Genomic DNA, 25,915 nt, shown 5'->3' with positions numbered 1-25,915 from the left:
GTTAGCTGTGATTCCGGTGCTCTCACAAGAGGGAGTTGCAAATGTTTCTTAACTGCTAGAACCTATTCTGAATGGCATCATAACTTTTACTATTAATTTGATTTTAGAACCTCACTGTGGAATAAATCCATTCGGTTTTCATTTCTCCCATGTTTCAGGTGTGACGGTACTAGAAGGCCCTATCTATGCCGTGGGAGGCCATGATGGCTGGAGCTATCTGAACACAGTGGAGAGGTGGGATCCTCAGAGTCAGCAGTGGACATTTGTAGCTAGTATGTCAATTGCCCGAAGCACAGTTGGTGTGGCAGCATTGAATGGCAAGTGAGTAGGCTTTCCTTTTTTATTTGAAAAAAAAGTTTTTGAGTGAATATTGTTTTAAAAATAACATTTAGTAAATGCTTTGATAAAATATTTAAATCTTTTGTTTTTGATTATATTTTTAAGTTTAGTCTTCATGGATCATTGACAGATCAAGACTGCATATTTTTCTGATTGTCCCTTCTTATAAAATAAAAATGAAAACTTCTTTACAATAACTTTTTTCTTTTTTTAAGTATCACATATATTTCATGAGAATTATGTGAACTAAAGTCCTGCATATTTATATCCTTTCTGGTAAAATAGTCTGAGGAGCCTGCAAAAGACTACTAAAAATTTGGTACTTAATATATTTTTTTGCATGATTGTATGTCTCTTCACTTTTCTCCTTTTCCATTCCTATCACCCTAAATGGGGAATTTTCAAACACAACACTGTTGATATTTTGAGTCAGATAATTCTTTGTTTGGTGCAGGGCTCTGTCCTGTGCATTGTACAGTGTTTAGCAGCAGACTGGCTTTTATCTACTACATACCAACTGCAACACCCTGCCCAATGTGGTAATCAAATAAGTCTCCAGACATTGCCTAATATACCCTCTGGGATGGCAGAATACACTCCCTCTCACTGCCACGAGAAACTCTGCCCTAAAATAGCTAGTAACACCCCCTGGTTTGAACAACAGCAAAAGCTTCCAATCTGTTTACTTCTCTTTCCCCTAAAGTCCATTTGCTAAAGCTGCCACAGCTGTTTAACAAATGCAAGTAATATTTCAGTCCTCTTCAAGAACTTCTCTTTACAATTAGAACACAATGCCTATCTTTACCTAAAGGGACCTACTGGATCTTATTTCTGCCTATTCTACATTTTTTCTCTGTACATCAGCCAAATTGCCCTTTTATATTTGCTTCAAATATAGTAGCTCTAATCAAACTCAGTCCCTTTGAATGTGCTATTTTCTTTGTCTGAGATGCTGTTCCTACCCATCATCACGTGTTTGGGTTTCTCTCACTTTTCAGATTTCATCTCAAAATTTGTCAACAAAGAAAGTTATTTACTATTAATCCTATTAAATTAAACCACCCTGCACACTATCCCAAACTGCTTACTGTTCTTAAAATTACATACATTACTGTTTTCTCTTTTCACTAGATATACATGTTTAATGAATATTGGGCTCCAATTTTCATTTAGGTTTATTTGATGCCTAAAATTATATTCTTAGTGTCATGTATACTTCCTGCGAATTCATTTAGGATTTTTTCTGGAAATAAATGTTTACATATTAATTAGGGAAAAAGTTAGATCTATACATTTGAAATCTTTTCAACTGAGAATGTGATCTTACTTTTATCTCTTAAAATTAGTCTCTATGTATTTTAGTGGCTTTAATTTAGGGATAAGTTTAGTATTTTCTTTCTGAGTTTTATTCACACTTATTTGTATTTTTGAACATTTTAGATATTATATTTTGGTTTATATATTTGTATGTATTAATAATTATACATTTATAGTACACTGGAGAAGAAAGTTTAAGTATCTATATTTATGATAACCATCTTACTAAATGCATGTATCAGTTTTTTTTTTTTGTGTGTGTGTGTGTGTGTGTGTGTGTGTGTGTGTGTGTGTGTGTGTGGTATGTGGGCCTCTCACTGCTGTGGCCTCTCCCGTTGCAGAGCACAGGCTCTGGACGCACAGGTCCAGCGGCCATGGCTCACCGGCCCAGCCGCTCCATGGCATGCGGAATCATCCCGGACCGGGGCACGAACCCACATCCCCTGCATGGGCAGGCAGACTCTCAACCACTGCGCCACCAGGGAAGCCCCATGTATCCGTTTTTTTGATTTATAATAATAGATTTTCTAGGATGGTGAACATGGTAAACTAATAATGAAACTTTTTCTCTTCCTTCTTAATGTTTATGTTTATTTCCTTTTTATTGTATTGTTTTTATTTTTAGAATAGTGACAAAAATAGTCACTATTGGGTGACCTTGTTTATGTCTTTTAATTGGAAAGACTTTAATGCTTTATAGTCTGTGTGATATTAGTTGCTATTTGAGATACTTATACCATGTGGTGTCAAGGGCAAGATCTTGTCATTACCTGAGTTTCACTAATAGATATTTTATTTTAAAAAATCAACCTTGGTATAATGTTTTATTAAATTCTTCCTAAAAATGTATAAAATTATATTTTTCTCATTTGATCTATTAATATGGTGATTTACATAAATATTATAATTGTAAATCATTATTGCATACTTAAAATAAAACTAACTTATCCATGTTGCATTATTCATTTAGTATTTTGTTGCATTCTATAGTCTATGATTTTTCATCTATGTTTGGTCTACGTATCTTTTGAAAAACATTTCATATTTTCCATTACAATATGAAGCTTTTCTTAGCATAATAACATCATAACATGAATTGAGAAGATTTCTACAATTTATCTGCTATAAGTACCTACAAACATGGGAAGTATATATTCTTGAACATGACAAATGATAGAAAAAAATATATGTATATTATCATATATATTCCCTTTAAAAGTTATATTTTACTGAGATTTTAAAATTTAGCAGAAGGCAGTTGTACCTTACTTCTAATCCTATGACTATTAATAATAATCTATCTTGTATTGTTATATCTTCTTTTGTACTGTTATTAACATTCTAATTTGTTATTTTTAGGTGTTAGCAGTATTACTAATTTTGTCTTATCTTAGGTTTTGTCAGTATCATTATTTTGTTTTGTTTTTATCTTTAATCAAATGTGTGCATAGAGTGAAGTTATACTTGTTTTCCCTCTTCTTTTCTTATTCATTAATTTATACTTGGCTCAGTTTTATTTAATATGTCTTGAAATTCAGATTTTAACAAAATATATTAATAATTGTCTTTGCAGTTTATTCTTCTTTAATATATCAAAATTAACATTTTAATTGTTTCCATTTCTTGCTTATTAAGAATAGTTTTGCTGTGAACATCCTCACTTATATATGTCCTTTGTGAGCATGCGTACAAATTTTAGCTGAGTGTAGACCTGGAACTGCGATTGCTAGGCTATATGGTATTCTTGTGCTCAGCCTTAAGGGATAATTCCCAGAAGATTTTGAAAGTGTTTTCCTAATTTACATACATATTCACACTGTACTAGAGTTCTAGATATTATGCATCTACTAATTTGGTAACGCCAGTTTTTATCCTTTATGGTTTTATCTATTCTGGTGGATAATACTATCACATTCAGTTAATGACTGTGCACCTTTTATATACTTATTAACAATTTTATATCTTCTGGCTGAAGTATATATTAAAGTCTTTTTCCTGTTTCCATTTGGGTTTCCATCTTTTTCATTTTGCCTTGTAGAGTTCTTCATATGTTCTAGAAATTATTTCTAGGTAAATGTATCTCACTTTATTAGTAGTAGTATATTACTATTACTACTACTATTATTTTCCAGGAAGGATATGTTGATTATATAATTTATGAAACTTTATGCCTAAAAGGAATTTTCCTATGTTTCTACACATTTATTGTAAATTGGCTTGAGTAATTTAATGTCACAGCCTTGTATCGTTATAGTTAAGTAGATATTATATACTTACTTATCTTCTGTCATTTTTTTTTTTATGGAGATGTGTGGTAAGTCCAGTAGATTTTCATCTTTAATATGTTTTTATATCTCATTCTTATAGATGTTTTGACTATATTTCTATCAGTTAGGGTACAGTCAGGAGACAGAAACCACTCCAGCCATTTATCAGTGATTCTATATAAAGATAATCTAATATAAAATTTGTTAAATAGATATAAAAATTAACTAGTTAACCAAAAAGTCAACAAGAGAACACTATATCATAAATGTATCAACTAAAGGAAACAGCTACCACCCCTAGTGTTGGAAAACAAAAGAAGAGATTGTAGTTATTAAGATTTAGAAAATCAGGGGAGAACCGCTACGCAGATGAAATCCAGACATTTGCGATTGGACCTCTGCTTAGCCAGAGCTGTCATCTCTGACATGAAAGAGCTGCCCCTTTACCTGGGACCCGAAGCTCTGAGGAAGTGGTGCCAGTCTGCTGGTGTTGATGTCTCTGAGTGGTCTCAATAAGGCCAATTTTTCAAGTTCTGCAAAATGGCAATTGGATACAACTGAATGCAGGAAAAAAAGATGGGGTGACACAGGAACAGGAAATGAGCAGAAAGGAGCAAGACCCTTCCTCCTCTAGTCTTTCAGTCTCCCTCTAGCATCCATTAACATCACATCCTAAAAGAAGGAACCAGGTGGCAAAGCAGAAACGTGGTTTTCAGAGTTCCAGCCCCCATATCAAAAATCAGAGTACAGTAGAGAGAATGTGGGGCTGCGAGATAAGAGCTTAACTATTGGCATGTTCTTTTCCAATTTCAAAATGTTTACCAGGGTATAATCTGATGGCTGTTTTTCATTCTTTCAACTTATTATTTGGAGATTCATTTGAACAATCTCAATCATGTCTTTATTTTACTAAGGAAAGTTTTTACCTATTGAGGATTGGTTTTTGTTTGATTCCTTTCCCATTATTCTAGTTCTTTGGTTTTGGGATATCTATTTTAGTATGTATTTATGTTAATGAGTGTGTGTGTGTCTTTGAGCACTGATTTCTTTTCCATAAACAGTTTTTCTCCTCAGTAATTTTATTTCTTTTCCATTTAACTTGGGAAATTTTTTCTATATTTTATTGTTAATCATTGCCATTTTGCTTATGAATTTTACTGTTTCCAGTGAAGACATAATCTTTATTTTAATTTTCCATGTAAGATATACTTATTTGACAGCTCTCTTTCCTATCTGCCTCATATTCATCTTATTTCAATTGAGGATACTCCCTTATTGTTTTACCTTAAAAATATCTTGTATCACTAAACGTATATTTTCTTAAATTGTTTTTGAGAGTACATTTAGTGACTTTTCCTCACCACTTACACTGATGCTAATATATAGATTCATTTCATATCCTTTAGGAAATGGGTATCTCATTGACATAGCAAATTTGCTCAACAAAAATGAGAAATATCTACCCTTTCCTTATATTATTCATTTGTTACATTATTCTGTAATGAGAAGACATACATACACACACAACACACACAACACACCCAAGACACACACACTTATTTTAAAGTTTTAATATATTCCTTATCTTATTCTAGATTTTTATAATTACTTTGCATTATATTTTTGTGACCCTTCCTTAATATTTTACTGTGAAATATCTTTATATATATGTGTTTTGTTACAAATCTCCAAACTTAATCAGAAATAAATGGGATAAAAAATTTAATAAATATAATACTTAATGGATAGTCTTGTAGCAAATTTTCACATGTTATTATAACTGAATTTTTTAATCCAGTTTCTTCCCTTTTAAATTAGCTTTATATGGAATTCATCATTTGTATCATTTTGTGGTTCTTGTATCTTTTTGGTCAGCTAGGATATATAATATCCTAAGAAATCCTGTTTTACTCTAACAACATTCCTCATACCAAATATCAGAGTGTGAGAGTATTTAACGTTTTTGTTCTTAAAATTGTTTACATTTTAATTAAGTACATTTTCCCAAATTTTAACCCCATTTTATGAAAATGTTTGGAATTATTTCATTTTTACTTCAAATAATCTTTCTCCTTTAAATCAGAATAGTATAGACCTCATTTGGGTTATTTTTTAATTCCCTTGAGTGTGATTTAATGGCCTCTAAATTCTGTGGTTTAATCACTTTCTCTTAATGTCTGGTTGCTTTTCCTGTTTTGCTCAGAGAAAAACATAATCACTAGAAAGTGACCTTTCACTTCAGACCCACATCAGAAAATTGTTTCAACATTCAATAAACAGTTGTTTATTTTTCTCTCACCTGTACTGACATGACTTTATTTACCTCTACTGATATGACTTTTTTACCTCTTGTTTAATTTTCACATCTCACTAATTTGTCATCCTAACCTGACTGTTGCTTCTCTGAATATTATTTTGAATAATTTTCCCAATTAAGCCTAATAAAAGCCAGTGAACAGCCTTCTTGAGTTTAGATCATTCATGATAACTTTGTTGTGGAAAAACAAGGCATTGGTCATGGCTTAAAATTAATGAGTGTATTCTGATGTATTCAAGAGCAAAATTATATCAATTTTATGAAACATTTTGGTCAGTCATCCAATGAGACAGATTAACCTAAGTCATAGATATATCATCTTAGGCCAGCACAGCCACAGACTTACTTGATACATAAAGGGAATACAACAAAACAGTAAATAGACATTCTTGTGTGAAGAATGACCATATAAAACCTCAGACTCTCCAAATAATATCTACACTAGTAACTATTTTTGTTTCTTATTTGCTCTGTGCCTTAGCTTTGTTCTTTCAAGCTTTACTTTGTAACTAAAAGGTCTTTCTGGTTTGTTTCCCTTTATTTCCTGAGTAAGCTCAAAAATCAGATACTCATACTGCCTGAGCACATCCATAAATAGTCCTGAATTTTAATAAATGTATGCTCTGGTCCTTGGAGAATCTGCAAAACAGATTTAAAAAACTGTGTTTGTTTCGTGATTCACCACGGCAAAACTGATTTACTCAGTCATTCAAAACCTCATGTTAATAATACACATGAAGAAGCTGCTATTTCTGTGCAGTCTGAAGTTTATACAGTTTGAAATATCATGAGAACAGGAGTCATGTCTGTTGTTTTCTCCAGTACATCCCAATATCTAGCACTGTACCTTATTATGCCTCAAGCCCTGTCACTTACGTGGTGCTCTCTAAGACCATTTCTATTTTTGTATCCAAACCTTGACATTCTTTTTCTTAAAAATGAAGCCCAAATTGTAAAAGCTTTCCTATGATAAACATGTCACCAAATGCAAGTTCATGTGCCTGAGGCACAGTGAGGCCAAACAAACCAAAACATCAGAGTTAAGAGCAGAGAAACGTTTATTGCAGGGCTATGCAATGAGATGGGTAGTTAATGCCCCCCAAAACCCCAAAATCCCTGAAGGATATCAGCAATGCATTTTTAAAGGCAAGGTGAGGAAGGGGCATGGTTGGTTGTTGCAAACTTCTTGGTATGGGAATCCTTTGTTCTTGCAGCTGTCCACATAGGTCAGGCCAAGATGTTCCTGTAAACCACCAGCAAGACAAATGTTAATCTCTGTTCTGCAACATTTTGTCTCTATATGAATGGAAAAGTGTCATACCCTTAGAGGTCAGAGCTTTGAAAATGGGCCAATTCGTGTATTTCAAGCTATAGGCAACATTCTTAACTCAAGCAAAAGCAATAGAATACAAAGGTTAAAGTAAAAGAAACAGATTTAATATGGAGTCAGATTTGTTCTTCCCTATTACAAGCAGTTTGTATTAAAATTGTATTATCTTAGATTCACACATTAAAAAAAAAATCACTTGTTTGTTGAGTCTCACTGAGAGCTGTTAATAGGCTTAGGAGATTTGTGATTTGCCTTCTAGAAGAAATGATTTCTAAGCTGGAATTTGATTGATTTACCAGATTTGCAGAAAGTGAGGAAGAATTGCAATGAGAAGGAACAAGCTGTGTTCAGTTCCTGAGTGTGAATTGCAAATAAAAGGAGGAAAAGTTGAGTTTAGCTGAAATATAATGAGGAATAGTGGCCCCAATAGATTGGATAGAAAGCCAGCCTCTAGGTCATAGCAACTTGGCTAAGGTAAAAATATTATAAAAGGTTTAAAAAAGGGAAGCAACATGGTTGTATTTAAATTTTGTAAAAATCACCCTGGCTGAAGAATAATTTATAATTGCTCAAGGAAACTATAAAATTATTAGAATCTCATCACAAAAGTAGACTGGCTGAGATGCATTCCAGTGGTTCATAGGGATTACTTGATAAATCATGCCTCAGAATTAAAATGTATAGCAAAAGAATGTTACTGACCAGGGTTCTTGGCCCCCTCAATCAATAGAAATTGATGAGGCCAGGCAAGAAATACAGGCAAGGCTTTACTGGGGTTCTTGCTGCAGTAGGAGGGAGTGAAAACAAGTAACAGTTTTCCTTGCTTGCTCCATGAGGCAGGGCTAGCTTCTTCTTTATATGGGATACAGGTGGGTCCAGGATTGGGCCGAAGAGGTGGCTTGGGTGGTCTGCCCACCCCCATGGTGGTGCTGTGTGCAAGGTGCATATGCAGTACCCTGCTTTTTCTCCCAACACCCTGTTTTTTGTGGTTTCTTTTATATCTTCTTGTTCATAATTTGCCCCAACTGTACATGCATGCAGCTATTTTTAGTCCCTTATACTTTCTTTGTATTTTTCTGCTAGTGGAGACATTTGTCCAGGTGCAAGCACTGTAGCAGTGGTCTCAAGACCCAGCCTATCTCAAGAAGACAATTCATTTTGGCTCCCAACTTGAGCATAACTACTGCCAAACTCCTTAATTTAAAATTCAGTGGTTTTATGAAACAGACCTCTCTTTCCTTCTCCAGTCTGCTCTCTTAACCACTTGCCTTACAGCCACCCTATGTCCCAAACATAAAGAATGGCTTGATGTTCACACTCTTCTGCATTTTTACCTACTCATCTCTCTCCCCAGATTTCCCTTCCATTTTTTTCTTAATAACTTGTGACTGTCCACTGTCCATTTAGTTTCTCTCCCCAGATTTTCATCTGGTCTTTTGATACATTTGAAAACTCTCTAGAGTGACAGCCTAACACAAATCTAGGTCTCTATGTGTGTTAAATTCCATGTGGCAAGATTGGTACAAACAGAATTCAGTTTATTGTACTTGAGAACAATAGTATAAAAAAGCATTAAAAATATATTAAGATGTGCCTTTAAATAAAACCTAAATGAAATTATTTGTAATATCTCCATCACCCAAAGCCTAGTTTAACCTGTATCTTTTTTATTAACCCTTTTAAAATTCACCAATTAAAAAATAATCATTCCATCTTTTGCATTCCCAAGACACAGGATTGATACTTTTCTCTGCAATATGTCAATATCTTATTTCAGCGGAACTTAAACAGGTGCCTTTTCTTTGACAACTTCCATTCATACATCATTCTTTTTCAAGAATTGGGTATGAGTGCTTGCTTCATTCATTTTTTAAAAATTTACAAATAAGTACTTGCTATGATGATATATCAGAGAAAATAAATCAAATTTGCCCTCAGAGAGCTTACATTATATTAATAAGGAAATAAGAAACATCAAAAGAAAGAAATTCAGAATTGTAATAGGTGTAGAGTGGGAGCTGGCAAGGAAACATGGAGGAATTAAAATTGAAATGACCATTTCTACCAGGTTTTGGGTTAGTAAATCCTACTAAGTTGGGTGGGATGCAATTCATTAACATAAATTAATTTCTGTATTTATAATTGTCAGAGATTTTTTAGGAAATATAGGCACATTCTAATAAATAAATGTAAGTGGGTTCTGTTAACCATAGGCTATAATGACAGCAAGTCCGTTTTGCTTGGGGCAGCAAATTATGCTCAGGGACTGAGATTGTCTTTGCCAGTAGTTTAAACACAGCTTCACTGTAGGAATTTCACAAACCAATAGCATACAGGGTCATGTCTCTTAATAAGCCAATAAAGAAATATCATACCCATGATAGATTAAATACACTATTGTTTCAGGCAAGGGGAGAAGATAGAAATAAAGTCCAAATTTACTTGAAGTGTACTCTTTCTATGAGTTTTGGTTTCTGGAAGAGGCGGTTTGGTTTTGCCAACCAAGAGCTGATGTGCAGCTGCCAGTGGAAAAATAAAAGTCCCTCAGTTGCTAGAGCATGTTGCCAGGGAACGATGGCAGTGGTGTTGACAGGCAGGCTGATAGTCCTGGGGATCACCACTGGCTGATAAATAAGTCTCCATTATCATAGCAGAAACTAATGCCCAAGATCTTCCGAGAGCTAAATTAGCAAAGGGTAGCTTTGTCCAGACTGAAACTCTGCGATAGCCTTCACGAACTCTCTGTATTTATAGTCTAAATGTCCCCTTTGCCAGAGTTGCTTCTCCACAAGTTTTTATTGAAAAGCCCCCAGATGGGCCCCTCAGCAGCTGAGCTACTAAGTGCTTATCAATCAAGGGCAGATGAGATGATGACATCCAGACAGAACTTACTTCATTCTTATATCAAAACAACTTTACTTCTACAAACAACTTCATTTTTTTTTGGTCATAAATAAGTGAATTTGAAATCATAGCAAACCAATACATAATAACAGAGTCTCAGACTGAGTTTGCTACATGTACCAACATTTCTTAGTAAGTGGGAACAAAAGCAGTCTGATGTGTAAGCTTACTGAAATCCCACTCACTGTACTCTCAGGCACTCAACTAGTACCTCTCATGGAAATTACTCACTGAAAGGTATATGCAGGAGTATTTTGATAGCAGAAATGACAAGCCTTATCAGGGGATCAGATGAAAGAGTTCTCCATCAATTAGGAAATAAAGGATCAAACAAAGTTCTGGATCTAGAGAGTTGCATCAAAGGTGTTATACCACAGTTTCTATAGCCATTCCTGAAGTTGTGTACCAATGATAAGAGCAGGAATGACAAGCCTTATCAGGGGATCAGATGAAAGAGTTCTCCATCAATTAGGAAATAAAGGATCAAACAAAGTTCTGGATCTAGAGAGTTGCATCAAAGGTGTTATACCACAGTTTCTATAGCCATTCCTGAAGTTGTGTACCAATGATAAGATATGCCACATATTAAATAAATTTCCCTAGTATACAGATTAAAAATAACATTAAATTTCTGGGGAAAAGAAAAAGTGGGATCAAAAAGACTTTCTAGTGGAGACATACCTGAATTGATTAATGAGTGATGAATGAACAGTAACCCACCCTATATAGTAACAAGGTACTTAGGACAGAATGCACAATGGCACACAGGGCTGGAAAAGATCTAGTGCTGTGGCAGAAGGTTATAATTGGCTCTTAATAGTCATTCATTCCTTTTTATATGACAGTATGCACAGCACTGTTAGCTAGGCAAGTGGCCACTTAAAATAAAGATAACATTTCCCAGCACCTGATCATTTGGGTACTGTCATGTAACTAAGTTCTGGCCAACTGGATGTAAAAAGTGAGTAGTGAAACTTAAAAGATTGATTCTTAAAGGGAGAGGATGCGCTCCTTCTTCCACTTTTCATTCATCCTTCTGTTTGAACTGTGGCTGTGATAGTTAGGACTCCACCTTCAGGACCAGAGGGTTTGTAGACAATTCTCCATGGGCTTTTAACATTCCTGCACATTTTCCAAGCAAAAATATTGACAACTTTTTTCACCATCTTTTCAAGGATATTTGTAAATCGAACAGCTTTGGAAGGTAGAGATAGTGTCTTTCTTTTGGGCAGAGAGCAGGTTTGTTCCTTGAGAGAGCAGGAACACAATAATAAAGATAATATCTACCTTCAGAGCAATGATTGGACAGGTTTGCTGGCAGCCCCTTTAAGGATTAGCAGTTCATAAACTCCAGATGTGAGAAAAGTCCTCTGTGTAAATAAGCATTCACCTGAATCTCTCTGTATCACCCTGGTGGGACTTGGAGGGACAGGGGAAACCCATGTGAACATAGAGCTCATTCTATCTGTTGTGCATGAGAAACAGTCATTTCTTTCTGATCCCAGAATCTTGTGTATTTTACCAGCATCTATGAAACTGTGGTAGGCTAATTTTTTAGCTTTCAGGTCTGGTAAAATTTCACTCTTCACAGTTCTTGATAAAGGGTCTTATCCTACAGATGATAGGTTGAAAGTTGGAAGCAGCCTGGGTCTCAGCTCCTACCTGCAAAGCCACTTTACATATATTTGAACCCATATCTTAACTAATACAGAATTTATTTCTTCCTACTGCCATATTGTACGGACAGGCATCCCCGAAGACATTGCAGGTTTGATTCCAGACCACCACAATAAAGTATATATTGCAATAAAGGGAGTCACATGGAGTTTTTCATTTCCCAGTGCATATAAAAGTTATGTTTACACTATATCATAGTTTATTGTGTGCAATAGCATTATTTTTTTAAAAACAATCTACATACCTTAATTTAAAAAATACTTTATTGCCAAAAAGTGCTAACCATCATCTGACAATGCAGGATTACCATAAAACTTTGATTTGTTAAAAAAAGAAAAAGGAAATACCTGCAAAACTCAATAAGGTGAAGCACAATCAAATGCAATAAATGCATAAATCATGCATAATAAAATGAAATATACCTGTACTAGAATATAAACTACATGGTGCTGAGATGGGCACCTGGCAACTAGATCTCAAAACAGAAAGACCTTGTTGCTAAACTTTATATAAAACTTTTCTGTAGGCTGAATAAACACATAAGTTAATGAAAGGGATAGGGAAGACTCATTCATTCTCAGCAAAATTCTAGAAGAGTTTACTTAAGTCAGGGGTATTTCTGACCTCCTGCCAATTTTTGGCATGCAAGGAGGGATGGATGTTCAATCTGACCTATGATAGTGATGTCTCCTAAGTATGTTATTTTTCTGCCCTTTTCTCATTGCTCTGAATGAAATTCCAGCTCCATAGCATGGCATACAATCCCCTTCATTCTCAGTCTAACCTTTTCATCCTACCAACCATATCTCTTCTTCCCCTCCTTCACTATCACCCGTTCCACCAATATGACATACTTGCCACTCTATCCCCAGCTATGACCTTTCATGTCCCTTGTCTTTACACATAATGCTTTCCCTGTATGTAATGCTTTTCCCTATTTCTTCATCTTACAAATTTCTACTCATCTTTCAACTCTAAGTTAAAATATCATGTTTCCTTTCTTGCCATGAAACTGTCAGCTGTCACTTCTTATGTTGTCAGTGCATTTACTTCTAGTATCAGATCCTTCTCTGCTCTTCATATTCTCAACATCTAATTTGTCATTGTAGTAAAACAAAACAGAGAATCAGTCTAAACTATGATTAAATAGATTGTAAGAGGAGATCTGAGAAGATAACCTTGGATAATTGTCCATGAATTTTTGTGTGTACATTGCAACATTTATTCTAGCTGCAATATATTTTCAAGTATTGAAATGCACCTGTTGGTTTTAATAATTACCCCACAAATCAGCCCCAAAATACACTATTATCTATTCTATACAATTATAATTTTCTCATTTCTTTTGCAAAGCTTTTTTTGAGGAAAAAATTGTAGTGTATTTATTATTTTCAACCGCTTTTGCTCTAGTATTAATAATTTATATTACATTATCAGAATTATAATAATTTCAGTGTTAATCTGTAGACTATATAATAGGAAGAACATTAAAAGGGACATTTACCAAATGAAATAAAACCCTGATAACCTAGCTTAGGCTTTAGTAAATAATTTATAAAATAACAGCTATGATGTATCAAACATTTATTTTACAAAAAAAACTGTCAGATATTATATCATTTTTATAGAGGTGTTACATAAATTTCTTTTGTATAAACCCATGTGTTATTGAGTTTTATTAGGAGAGGTTTCACACAAAAGGCAGAGAGATTGAATAAATAGTGGTTTATAATATATATATATATATATATATATAATTATATTAAGAAGTCAATGATGTTGTAACTTGTGAAATTTAAGATACATTTTCTTTTCAAATACAAGGCTATGCTAATAGGCTCTATATTTGACTTCTATAATGTGAACAATATGTTTAATTATCATTATTTTTATACACATTTAACTATATATTTGTATATGTTAGCATTCTTTAATAATTTCAAAAAAGTGTGATAAAATATTGTATAGAATTATTTTAGTATCAGCAATGCTGGGTCCAGATAAAGCAACAGTATAATTTGTCACTATAATGTATATGAATAAACACAGTAGCTTGAAGTCAACCATTGCATTAAAACAATAAAAAATAAGGGCTTCCCAGGTGGAGCAGTGGTTGAGAGTCCGCCTGCCGATGCAGGGGACGCGGGTTCGTGCCCCAGTCCGGGAGGATCCCACGTGCCGCGGAGCGGCTGGGCCCGTGAGCCATGGCCGCTGAGCCTGCGCGTCCGGAGCCTGTGCTCCGCAACGGGAGAGGCCACAGCAGTGGGAGGCCTGCATACAGCAAAAAAAAAAAAAAAAAAAAAAAGAAAAGAAAATAAAAAGGGGAATACTTTTCTTATATGTAAACTATGTACCAGGGACTGTGCTAGGTGCCCTTCATGAAGATACTTAACCAATAAATAAAATCTCTGCAAAAAGTTATTTTGCTAAGTTTTAATAACAATATCTCAATATTATAGCATACTTCTTTTGAGTTAGATCTTCAATTTAAATGAAACACAAATAAAGTTCAGATTTTGCAAAGCATGAAAAAGTTTTTAGGATGATAAAAACTTCCGAGTGAATAATCATTTCACTTCTGGGTGACTTTGCAAGCTAAATTGTCCAATACTTGTCCTTTAAATTGCTCCTATTGGTTAATTTCAGCATATTGCAAGACTGAGAGCCAGCAGACAACTTGTGAGTAATCATGCAAAGAGGCATTACATCCATAATGGGAACACTTGGGCAATCAAAAGTATTTTTTCATGGCAGGCATTGAGAGAAACAAAAACATCTTAAAAATATCTCCAGGATTTGAAGTCAGTTTAAACATCATATTTTAGACTTACTGAAGAATATTAGAGGAGTAATTTTTAAATCTAAGGCCTAAACTATTTTATATACTAAGTAATAATGTCTTCCTATGCATTTACTTAGTTAGAATTAAGTCTGTTTACCAATATATTAAGCATAATGTCCACTAGTAAAGCAAAAATTTTGTGACATCTAATCTTATTAAACCATAAACAAGTTATAACATTCCTCTACTCAAAATCCTCCCATGGCTTCCTGTTTCACTTAGGGAAAATGTCTACATTTGCTTTAGACATTAGACAAACATCTAAACACCTGTGTGAGGCCTACCCTTTACCCTCACCTATCATCTCCTCTGCTACCCCGCCCACTATCTCTGCTGTTGCTGTTCTGGCTTCCTTCCTGACCCTGGAACTTTGCACTAACCTGTTCAATCGACCTCAAATCTTCTCCCCCAGAGAAATTCCTGAACTCACCTCCAAACACTACCATCTTCTTCAAGTTTTGGGGCAAGCATCACCTTCTCAATGAGAACTTTTTTGATCATATATTTAACTTTGTAACTACAACTCCCACTCCCACCATTTGCACTCCTGACTCCACTTCCCTGCTCTATGTGACTACAGCCCTTAGTAGTATATAATACATGTGTTTACTGTGTGTATTGTGTCTATATCACTCCTAGTAGAATTGAGTGCAAGGAATTGTTTAATGTTTTGTTCATGGTTATATTCACAAAATTTGGGATGGTGTGTGACATATACTAGGCATTCAAAGTTATGTGTTGAATAAATGAGTGAATAAATAAATTCAACTCTGTACCTTTCTGTGATACAATCTTCATGGCTATTATTAAATAAGCAAGAATGTTTTTACTAGGAATAGATAATGTATGTCTACTTTTGTATTCTATGAATGTATTTTAAGTATCATGTGTGCTGTAATATTTCTTTTCCTGGGTTCCTATCATACTTCTCAGTAATGAAATAGCAAAATAAATGTATCAAGTAAATTTCAGCAGTATTCAATCAGGCTAATATCATTGTACGATTGTTTCCTATAAAGTTTTGTCTATCCAGATAACACATTAGCTATAGTATAGGCACTGATTAAGAAAGCTAGTGTTATGACAGTATGTGTTTAAATTATTCCATTTATTTAGTGTTCTAAACTGTGAATACAGAACACAAGAAGTAGGCATGATTTACCTACTGGCAAAATCATTAGCAAAATCAATTGCTGAACAACAAGTAAGATAATCGATTTTCTTCTGATTATGCTCATTTTCAAGAAAAATTGAAGATAAATATATCTTATTTTAAAATAGGCATTCCTCAATATTTATTAAAATAATGTATCAGATGATTTAATTATTTACACAAAAATAGTTTTAATCTAACATTCTAGAAATAGAGGTTAGAAAATTATCATTTTAATTTCATCTAGTATATAGCTTATTAAAATCATGGGATTCAGGTATATTTAATTAGTTATAATGTTCCTTTAACAAAAATTTCCATGTGAAGTAATATATCTTTAACACATTTGAGGACCATGCTGTGATTGAAAATTTATTTGTAAAGAAATTTTCTTTTTCTTCATTTGGTCATACAGACTGTAATACTAAATCATGTTTGCCCAATTGTGTTTTTAGGTTGTATTCAGTTGGAGGTCGTGATGGAAGTTCCTGTTTGAGTTCAATGGAATATTATGATCCTCACACAAATAAGTGGAACATGTGTGCTCCAATGTGTAAACGAAGAGGGGGTGTTGGAGTGGCCACATGTGATGGTTTTCTTTATGCAGTAGGAGGTCATGATGCTCCTGCTTCAAACCACTGTTCTCGGCTGCTAGATTATGTAGAAAGGTAAGATCCCAAGGCACAGTTATAGTGAAAGAAAGAATGCAAATTACATTGATACCTAATGCAAGCAATTATAAAATCTGCATAATTTAGTAAAGTAAATTCAACTCCTAGAGCTGCTTTATTAGTCTCTCTCTTTCTCTCGCTCTTGCGTGTGCCCACGTGCACGCACACACACACACTTTATGCCTTACCTTATTTTTTATTTCCTCATCCTCCCTCCCTCCTTCCTTCTTTCCTTTTTCTGTTCTTTTCAACTAATATTTTTTAAAACCCTACAATTTATTTTCACATAATTCTAAAGTTATCTTTAAACTTCTCATTAATATGTTTTAAAAGGTCTATTAAAATACAGTTTTAGGGCTTCCCTGGTGGCGCAGTGCTTGAGAGTCCGCCTGCCGATGCAGGAGACGCGGGTTCGTGCCCCGTTTCGGGAGGATCCCACATGCCGCGGAGCGGCTGGGCCCGTGAGCCGTGGCCGCTGAGCCTGCGCGTCCGGAGCCTGTGCTCCGCAAATGGGAGAGGCCACAACAGTGAGAGGCCCGCATAACGCAAGGAAAAAAAAAAAAAAAAAATACAGTTTTAAATAATTTTTAAAATGAATGAATGTCTGTTAATTCTTTTTTTAAAAAAATGGATATTTTATTTATCTGTTCTATTCATCCTGTCTTATTTGTTCTACTACTGTCTTCAAATTCGTAAAGGTGAATTATGAACTTTGTTTTATGCCATACCTTTCTTAATGTAAGACAGGCTTACTAGAACTATATTGCCTATTATCCTGGTGTATAGAAGAAGTATAGATCCTCTTTTAATTCCTTCCTAAAAATGGCTGGTGCACAGAGACTGGAGTGAAAATTTACCTTGGCTTCAGTCTTGGTCCAACTATCCACACACTTCCTGGCATGGTTATGGCTGAATTCTCTTTAGTGGATGTGGATCTCTTAGCACTTTTATGTCATGTGAAGTAAAGATTAGAGAGTTAGAGAAACTTACAGTGATATTTTCTATTACATAAGGAAACATGCTGATACATGAGGAAGTGAGATTAAGAAATATTGAGGATAATTTTTTTTTATCACCTGTGATAGGATAAGTAATTCTACGTTAATGAATAACTTCAAAAGTTTTAGTGACTTAATACTATAATGCTCTTATTTTTCATGCTGTGTGTCCATGTGATATTATTACTCTAGTACCCAAAAGGACATAAAAGCTAAAATATGGACACCGCTGGTCTCCACGTCAGAAGGGAAAAGCCAGAGAATAGTACTACATTGTTTATGCATTCTTAAAGATTCAACCTTCAAGTAATATAATTCTCCTTTGTTGATACTTTGATGACAACTCAGTCACATGACCACAGAAAACTTCACAGTGTGGAAAGACAGTATCTGACCTTGTACCTGGAAGAGGAGCAGATGTCTGGAGGATCACACTGATGACCACAGCAATTTTCCTCTTAATATCAAGAAACCAAATCCTTTATATCCATGTTTGATAGTGGAATAGTCATTGGAAGAAAGGGGCTCTCTCTCATTTATGATAATTTATTCTTAGGATACGTGAACATTTTTACTGAGAATAAGGCCATTGGCAAGAGATAGCTTTTAGTGAACAGGCTCTGTTCAAACTTAAGCCACTTCTAGGATAAAATACAGAAATGTTTAACGATATTGCTACTCTGTGAAATGGACTACAGGTTTATGGCTATATATACATAGAGGATGGCATTAAGCTCACCACAGTTGTAATTCAATGTTCTCTTGTCCATTGAAATTAGGAACTATAGGTGCTATAGTGAGGACAGTGGTCAGAGTCCAAATTAATAAATGCATGCTTTTATAAACACAAACATGCAACCGTTTATTTAAAAAATACTGCTAATAGAATGACAGGTTATTCACATTTTCCTTTGCTAAATTCTTGGGAAACAATGACAAAGAAAATGAATATGATGAGGCTGCTACTTTTATGGCAAATATAAAAATGCCACTAATAAAATGATATTTCATACACATTATTTTCTAGGTTTACTCTCTAATGCATTAAAATGTTGTTTGTGAACAGAGGCATAAAGAATTCAGTCTAGGAATACATTTATGGTGCAATATTGTATTTAATTAGGCATAACTATTTTAAGTTATAGGAGTGCAGTGGGGATGAACAACTTAAGTAATGCAGAAGCACAGGATCCTTATCCGAGCTCATACCATATGTCAGATTAACAGCATTTCTTACAATTTCTATAAGATATGTTCTATATTGATGATTTTACATAATGGTACCCCTGTAGAATTACTTTGCATGTGTAATGTAAGGAATGTTTCTTAGTATATAATCATAGGCAAACAAATCATTAGGAATAGCCGGTAGTGTACAATATTATGTTTTATAGATAAATAAGTAGATAGACAAATGTTGTTATGTGACAATGATTTCTTATAGAAGTATAAAGGTATTATAAAGTAGCAAAGTACAGTTATATAGCATCTATCAAAAATTGTAAAGTCAGGCTTTCTTAAATGCAAGGAACACTGGTACTTCAAATCAAAACAGATAAGAAAGCAGAGACTGAGTAAGAACATGAAGTTTAGAATAGTTGCTGGAACAGTAAAAACTAATTTTGTAGCCAAGCCTCACCCTAGTGAGAGCATCTTGGTGGACAAAAGCAGTGTGCAAAAATGCAGTAAGTTTTAGCAGAATTTAGACCTAGAAGGTGCAATTCATTAGAAAAAGCACATTCATCTATTCACTTATTCAATAAATATTGTTTTGTGTGTGCTTTCACTGTACTAAATAGACCTTAAAAGGTATTAGAAAAAAAGAGATAAAGAAATAAATAATTAGAACTTTGAGATCACAAAGCTGGAAATCACGCAATGGATCAGAAAATATGCTCAAAGCCATCAGTACCACTGCTGGCTAATAAGAGATCAGGACCACCTTTGCCCTTGAATCTACATCCCAGTAATGAGACCTGATAGGAAAGGGGTGTCAACATTAAAGGAACCTCCTAAACCTGCCTTTGTAATATCCACTCTTGCTTCCTCCAATCTTTTCCCCTTACAGTAGCCAGAGGAAACTTTTCATAATGCAGATTTGACCTGAAAGTGCAATGGAGTTTTCCTTTGTACGAATTATCAACATAATGAAAAAATTATTTTACATCAATTTTTCCACTAAACTAGATTCTATGTGCTGGCCAAGATTGTCTTATCTATGCCTATACTCCTCCACTTGGCTCAATTCCTGGCACTGAGTAAGCACTTAACAAGCATTTATTAAATCAGTCAGACACCAAGGAAAAGAGGCATCAAATTTCTCACAAGGAAAACATTATGAGGTATACTGTAAACAGGTAGGTATGTAGATAAATAGATAGATAGATAGATAGATAGATAGATAGATAGATAGAGATTTTAAGAGGGATGATAGAGGGATGGATGAATGTTCGGATGGATGAATGTTCAGGTGGATTGAAGGAAAGATAGGTTTTAAAAGGGATAAATGGAGGGATGGATGGATGGATGAATGTTTGGATGGACTGATGGAAAAATATGTAGATAGATACTGATTTATTACTTCTCTATTTGCATGTGAACACCCATTTCCATCATCACTGGCTGAGGATTCATGATTTACATATGCTTTAGGCATATCTTCAATAAACAGAAAAATTTTGATTGAGACTAAAATATTAAGAAATTAATCATATATTTTGTTAAAAATTATATCATTATACCTTATAAACCAAACACTATTAACAATAATCACAATTTTGATATACAACTTATAATAAATATACTTTTTTTCAAACTCTACCAAAATCTACTCCAGTCATAACAGAAAAAGTCATCTAAAATAACAGTATTTAAATTATTATTGTAAGTATATGACTCTATTTTTATCATCTTTAGATCTTTGTTAAAAATGAAATAATTTAAGATATGCTGTCCGACATACAGGGATAACTACATTTTCTACTTTAATAATTCTTTTTAGATTACCATAAACATTAATATATAGAGCAAGCATGGAATTTTGGATTCTTTCATTTCTCTTAATTTCTCATTTTATCCTTTTGGTTTAGACATAATCCAAGAATTTCTGAACACTGAAGAGAGATGATAAAGGAGAGACTTACTTTTTATTTAAATTATGGATGCTATCCTAGGCCTTAAGTAGCACATCAATATATTAATTCACATTTTTTGATATGTGAGATCCTAAATTTTCTACAAAAATGTAATTGCTTGAATTGTTTAAAGTTAAAATGTTAGGTAGGCACTATTTTACTTTATAATAAATATTTCTTTTTATTCTTCTTAAGATCCTAGTGTTGGAACCAGCCAAATGAGTGCATCATGAAAATATTTTTTTTGCCTTTGTTTTTCTATTATTGTGCATGCATAATCTTTGCTACTTCTTTGATAACAAATTGTGTTCAAATTTCTGGTAGAAATATATACAACAGATGGAGATCCTATGACAATATACGTATATAAAGCCCTTGTTTTATAAGTAGATGCAAAAATTATTAACCTATACCATAACCATACTAATTTATATTTGTGATTATATTTGCCTCAGTAGCTTATAACACTAGCTTAGGCAAGTGTTATCTTTGAAGTGGTCAGCTGGACACAGGGAGTGACAGAGTAATCTGTTGTCCTGGGATATTCTGCCTGGAATGCTGACATCATGGTAATTTATCTGCAAGTTTTGGAGGAAGGAGAACAATCTGTGGAAGGTAGATGTACATGAAAAGATGAAACATGTGATGTCGTATGTAGATGGAAGGTTATCAACGCTGGTATCAAACTCTGAAATTCATTTTCACATTGAGAAAGGTATTTAAAAATACATAATTTTGCCTCACAGCACTAGTAAATTTTTCTATTATATGAGTAAAAAAAATAATTACATAAAGAATCTATTTCTAAAAAAAAATAGAATCTATTTCTCTTTAGTTTTGAACTGTTAAAGATATTTATTTTAAAAGTGAGTTTTTACTAGCATTAAGATCTTCTGTGTATGCTCCATGCTCTGTTGATTGACAATAGCTTAAATAATTTTTAAAACTTTAATTGGAAAGCTACACCTGAGAGGAGTCGGAGTTGCTTAGCTGGTCCTTGCTTTCTCTGGTTCTGTCATCAGCTCATCTCTCCTCCCCTCAACCTTGAAGAGTAGATGTAATGGAATATGACCTAATCAAAATAGAGTTTTTCATACACCTTCACAGAAAAGTTGAAATCAAATTAAAAATACGTAAATACAATTTAAAAATACGTTTGTATAAAACTGAACAAAAACTGTTGAAAGCAGGAGCAGAAATCTAGTTATATTGTCCATTAAACATAAGATAAATTATTATCTTCTAATTGTGGAAATAACAATACTTGAAAAAGTAATAGTACCTCAAAAATTTCAAGGGGGAGTTTCAATGAGAAACTAACTTTTGTTCTGTGGTTGTCATATGCCTTTGATAAGTTTTCATTTTACAGCCAATTTTAGCCACTATATACGGATGCATCTCTTTCCTGAAGGCTGTAAACTTTAATAGAGTCCCTGATGCAGAGCTCACATTCTGACCATGAAGGCCAAGGTGAGACATAGGAAAGGCAGACAGCCTAAATGCAAAAAGACAGCAGCCACCCCCCACCTGCTTTTTCTTTCCTTTCTTTCTTTTTATAAACAGGCAACCCGAGGCAAAAAAAGAATGCTTAGAACAAAATTTTGTCAAAAACGTGAACAGATAATGATAAAGTTTGCTGTTAGTAATTGTTTGGAAAGAGCTTATACAACTGTGGAACTTTCCCTAAGCTAAAAAATGCTGTTTATTTCATTTGGGGGGTAACAGTTATGTGTATCCCCAGGCTGAGAGGTAAATCCACGGAGTTCTAAATACAGAAAAATCAATTTAGATTCATTAATGTGAGAACAAGGATAACCATTACTGGGTGATTTTGAATTAGTGTGATTACTGCATAAATATCTGAGAGAGAGAGAGAGTGTGAGTATGTGTGTAGGAGGGGGTAGTTTGGACTCAGTTTTTCTTTTGGTTTGGTTTGATTTTCTAGTAATATATATGTTTAAATATCATCACCATTGCCAGATATCAATTAAAAGATTGTTATTAAATACATGAAATATGTTATCTACCACTGAAAACAGGTATATTTAATTCAAAGATTTGGATCTTCTAGGAGAATGCACTAAATTTTTAAACTTTTCTTCAGGAATTTTGTAAAATGTGAAAAGAATGATATCTATTTCGAAGTGTAGGATATTATTTTAAATGTGTACCTAGATAAGGGACATACTAGTGTTTTTTAGTTTTCCCTGAAGTATGAGTATATGAGAATATCTTCATTATATGAGCTTCACTTAAAATTTCAGAAGCCTTCAGAAATGCATTTATTATTCTTTAGTGAACTTAGTGTTAGCTTTTTTCTCAGTTCTTCTGCCTTTTTGCAAAGTGATAAAGTCTGCTATGCAGACAATAGTTGAAAAAAATCCTATAGAGCTGAATAATAATTACATGGGGACTAAAATAGGACTTCAGGAAAAGCTATTTAAGTGAAGTGATTGTGACAAAAGGCAGACTAGCTTCTATTGGAAAATGAATAAAATATAAAGAAAGTTCATGTTTCACTGATATTAAGAGTATTATACATTCTTCCTTTTAAAGTTATTTTTATGACAAAAATTTCCTGACAGAAAAGTAAACAACTCCCCGCATTCATTACCCAGATTCAACAACCATCACCAAATTGCTTCATCCATTCACCTTTACAGTATTTATTTTCCTGAAGTGTTTTAAAGTAATTCTTTACTTTAGCTCAAAACCTTTATGAATTCATCCCAGAAACAAACAATGGAAAATGATCAGAACTTTACATTTTTAGCATAATCACAACGTCATTATCACAACTAATAAAAATTTAAATAACATCTTATTTTAATCTGATACCCAGAATTAAAATTTCCAAAATGCCTTAAACATCTTTTAATAGTTGGTCTATAAATTGGGATCCAAGTAAGTTTCACTCACTTTATTTTGTTACATTTTAAAGTCACATTTAATTTAGAACAGCTACTTCTTCTTAGTAATTCATTTTATTACTGGGCTTTTTTTCCCTGAAAAATTGTCAGGTATTGTATAAAATGTTCCACTTTGTGGATTATACAAGATGATTCCTTGTGGTGTCTTTTCTTTTCTCATCTTTCCTTTTTTTTGTCCTCTGTTTTTATGTTTATATATTTCAAAATATTCATTGTAGAAATTTAAATATCTTAAAGATTTGATAGCATAGATTGCATATTTGCATTTGTGTCTATGTGTGCCTGTGTCTACTTGTGATGTTTTACACTTATTAACTATAGCATATAAAATTACTTTTTTATTTGCCTGACAGCCTATGCTTTAAGGTGGTCCTGATTTTCAGGCATTCAACCAATCTCTCATTTCACATATATCATCTTGATTGTCACAACTCCTCCAGACATGGTGTGTAAATGCATGTAATGTCCTGGGATAAATATTCTCTGCAAAATATAAACTCCAGATCCTTGGGGTCCTTCCAGTCATTTCTTTTGTAACAACCTTCTTTATTTTCAATAAACTGTATGTGGGTTTTTTGGCTTGTTTGTGTTTGTTTCTTTTTTTCGTTAAAATTTCATAACAAGATTGGAGTAGAAAAACAAACTAGGAATAAATTTGCTCTCATTCAGTCTTCTTTTATATTTCCTCTACTGGGCTCTTACTAGATGTTTTCTTATCTGAACCTGCAGTTGTAAGTTAAAGGCAGGGGCTTCCCTGGTGGCGCAGTGCTTGAGGGTCCGCCTGCCGATGCGGGAGACGCGGGTTCGTGCCCCGTTTCGGGAGGATCCCACATGCCGCGGAGCGGCTGGGCCCGTGAGCCATGGCCGCTGAGCCTGCGCGTCCGGAGCCTGTGCTCCGCAACCACAAAAAAAAAAAAAAAAAAAAAAAAAAAAAAAAAAAAGGCAAAGAGGTGGCTTAATCATTCCTTCTTATCTGAAGTAAAGCACACTCACCAAGGAATTCTTTGGTGTCTTACCACCCAACACATAAAATATCTGTATGTAATGTATGGTAATCAGACTCTCTGGAAATTTAATTATTTTTGGTTAAAATTCAATAATAATACTTGGACCCTCTGCTTCAATCTCTTGATTTACCAATCTCTCCCTTCCAGTGAATCTTGAGTAATAGTCACTAAAAGGTAGCTCTGTTCATGTTGTACTTATTTCCTCAAGTTTCAAAGGTTCCCTATTTTCCTATTGAGTAAGCACAAAATACTTTCTTATTCTGGGAATCAACCAATTCATGAGCTGATCAAAAACCACTTTTTTTTTTTTTTTTTGCAGTACGCAGGCCTCTCACCGCTGTGGCCTCTCCCGTTGCGGAGCACAGACTCCGGACGCACAGGCTCAGCGGCCATGGCTCACGGGCCCAGCCGCTCCGCAGCATGTGGGATCTTCCTGGACTGGGGCATGAACCCATGTCCCCTGCATCGGCAGGCGGACTCTCAACCACTCTGTCACCAGGGAAACCCAAAAACCACCTTTTAAAGCACTGCTTCTTCTCATACCCTTGAACCTGGCCACACTGCACACCTACTTTCCACAAAGCTGGCCATGCATTTTTATTAACACTTATGTTCCTTTGTAAAAATATCTCTTTCTTTCTAGCAAATTTAGGATAGATTTTCAGATCCGATTTAAAGGAGACTTCAAATGTGAAGTATTTCATAATTGTCCCAGATTTTTAACCATTACTTCTGTTTCGTGACCATAGCACTTTCTTGTACCTGTTTTAAAGAACCTCATTCTACTGTAGAACAGTAGTTATTTACATATCTGACTCCCTTGTTGAAAGAAATCATGATATTCATTTTTGTAAGATGACTCAGCATCCATCCAATTAAGAGTCTAGGTATGTTTTTTAAATACCTTAAAGTATAGAAAGCCAGACATTGTGGATATTGGTTCCTGAAAACGTGCTCAAATATTGAGTTTTTAGAAAAAAAAAAGTTAAGTTTTCTTTCCCATGGTTTTTTTTTTTTTTTTTTTTTTTT

The 25,915-nt window shown here is 34.1% G+C and overlaps 1 protein-coding gene across 2 annotated transcripts in view; it reads left to right on the top strand.

Annotated features, from left to right (window-relative positions):
• The window catches only part of KLHL1 (kelch like family member 1), a 379,107-nt gene that overhangs the window by 340,456 nt on the left and 12,736 nt on the right, over nt 1–25,915 (top strand). For both annotated transcript variants that reach the window (XM_007456373.1, XM_007456372.1), the window contains 2 exons: nt 159–321; nt 16,602–16,814. In XM_007456373.1, the coding sequence (XP_007456435.1) occupies nt 159–321; nt 16,602–16,814 (376 nt within the window). The remainder of the gene's footprint in view (nt 1–158; nt 322–16,601; nt 16,815–25,915) is intronic.

Source organism: Lipotes vexillifer, unplaced genomic scaffold (genome assembly GCF_000442215.2).
Source record: "Lipotes vexillifer unplaced genomic scaffold, Lipotes_vexillifer_v1.1 scaffold373, whole genome shotgun sequence".
NCBI lineage: Eukaryota > Metazoa > Chordata > Mammalia > Artiodactyla > Lipotidae > Lipotes > Lipotes vexillifer.
The sequence above is the reverse complement of the archived record's forward strand: the minus strand, read 5'-3'. Positions and strand labels throughout refer to the sequence as shown.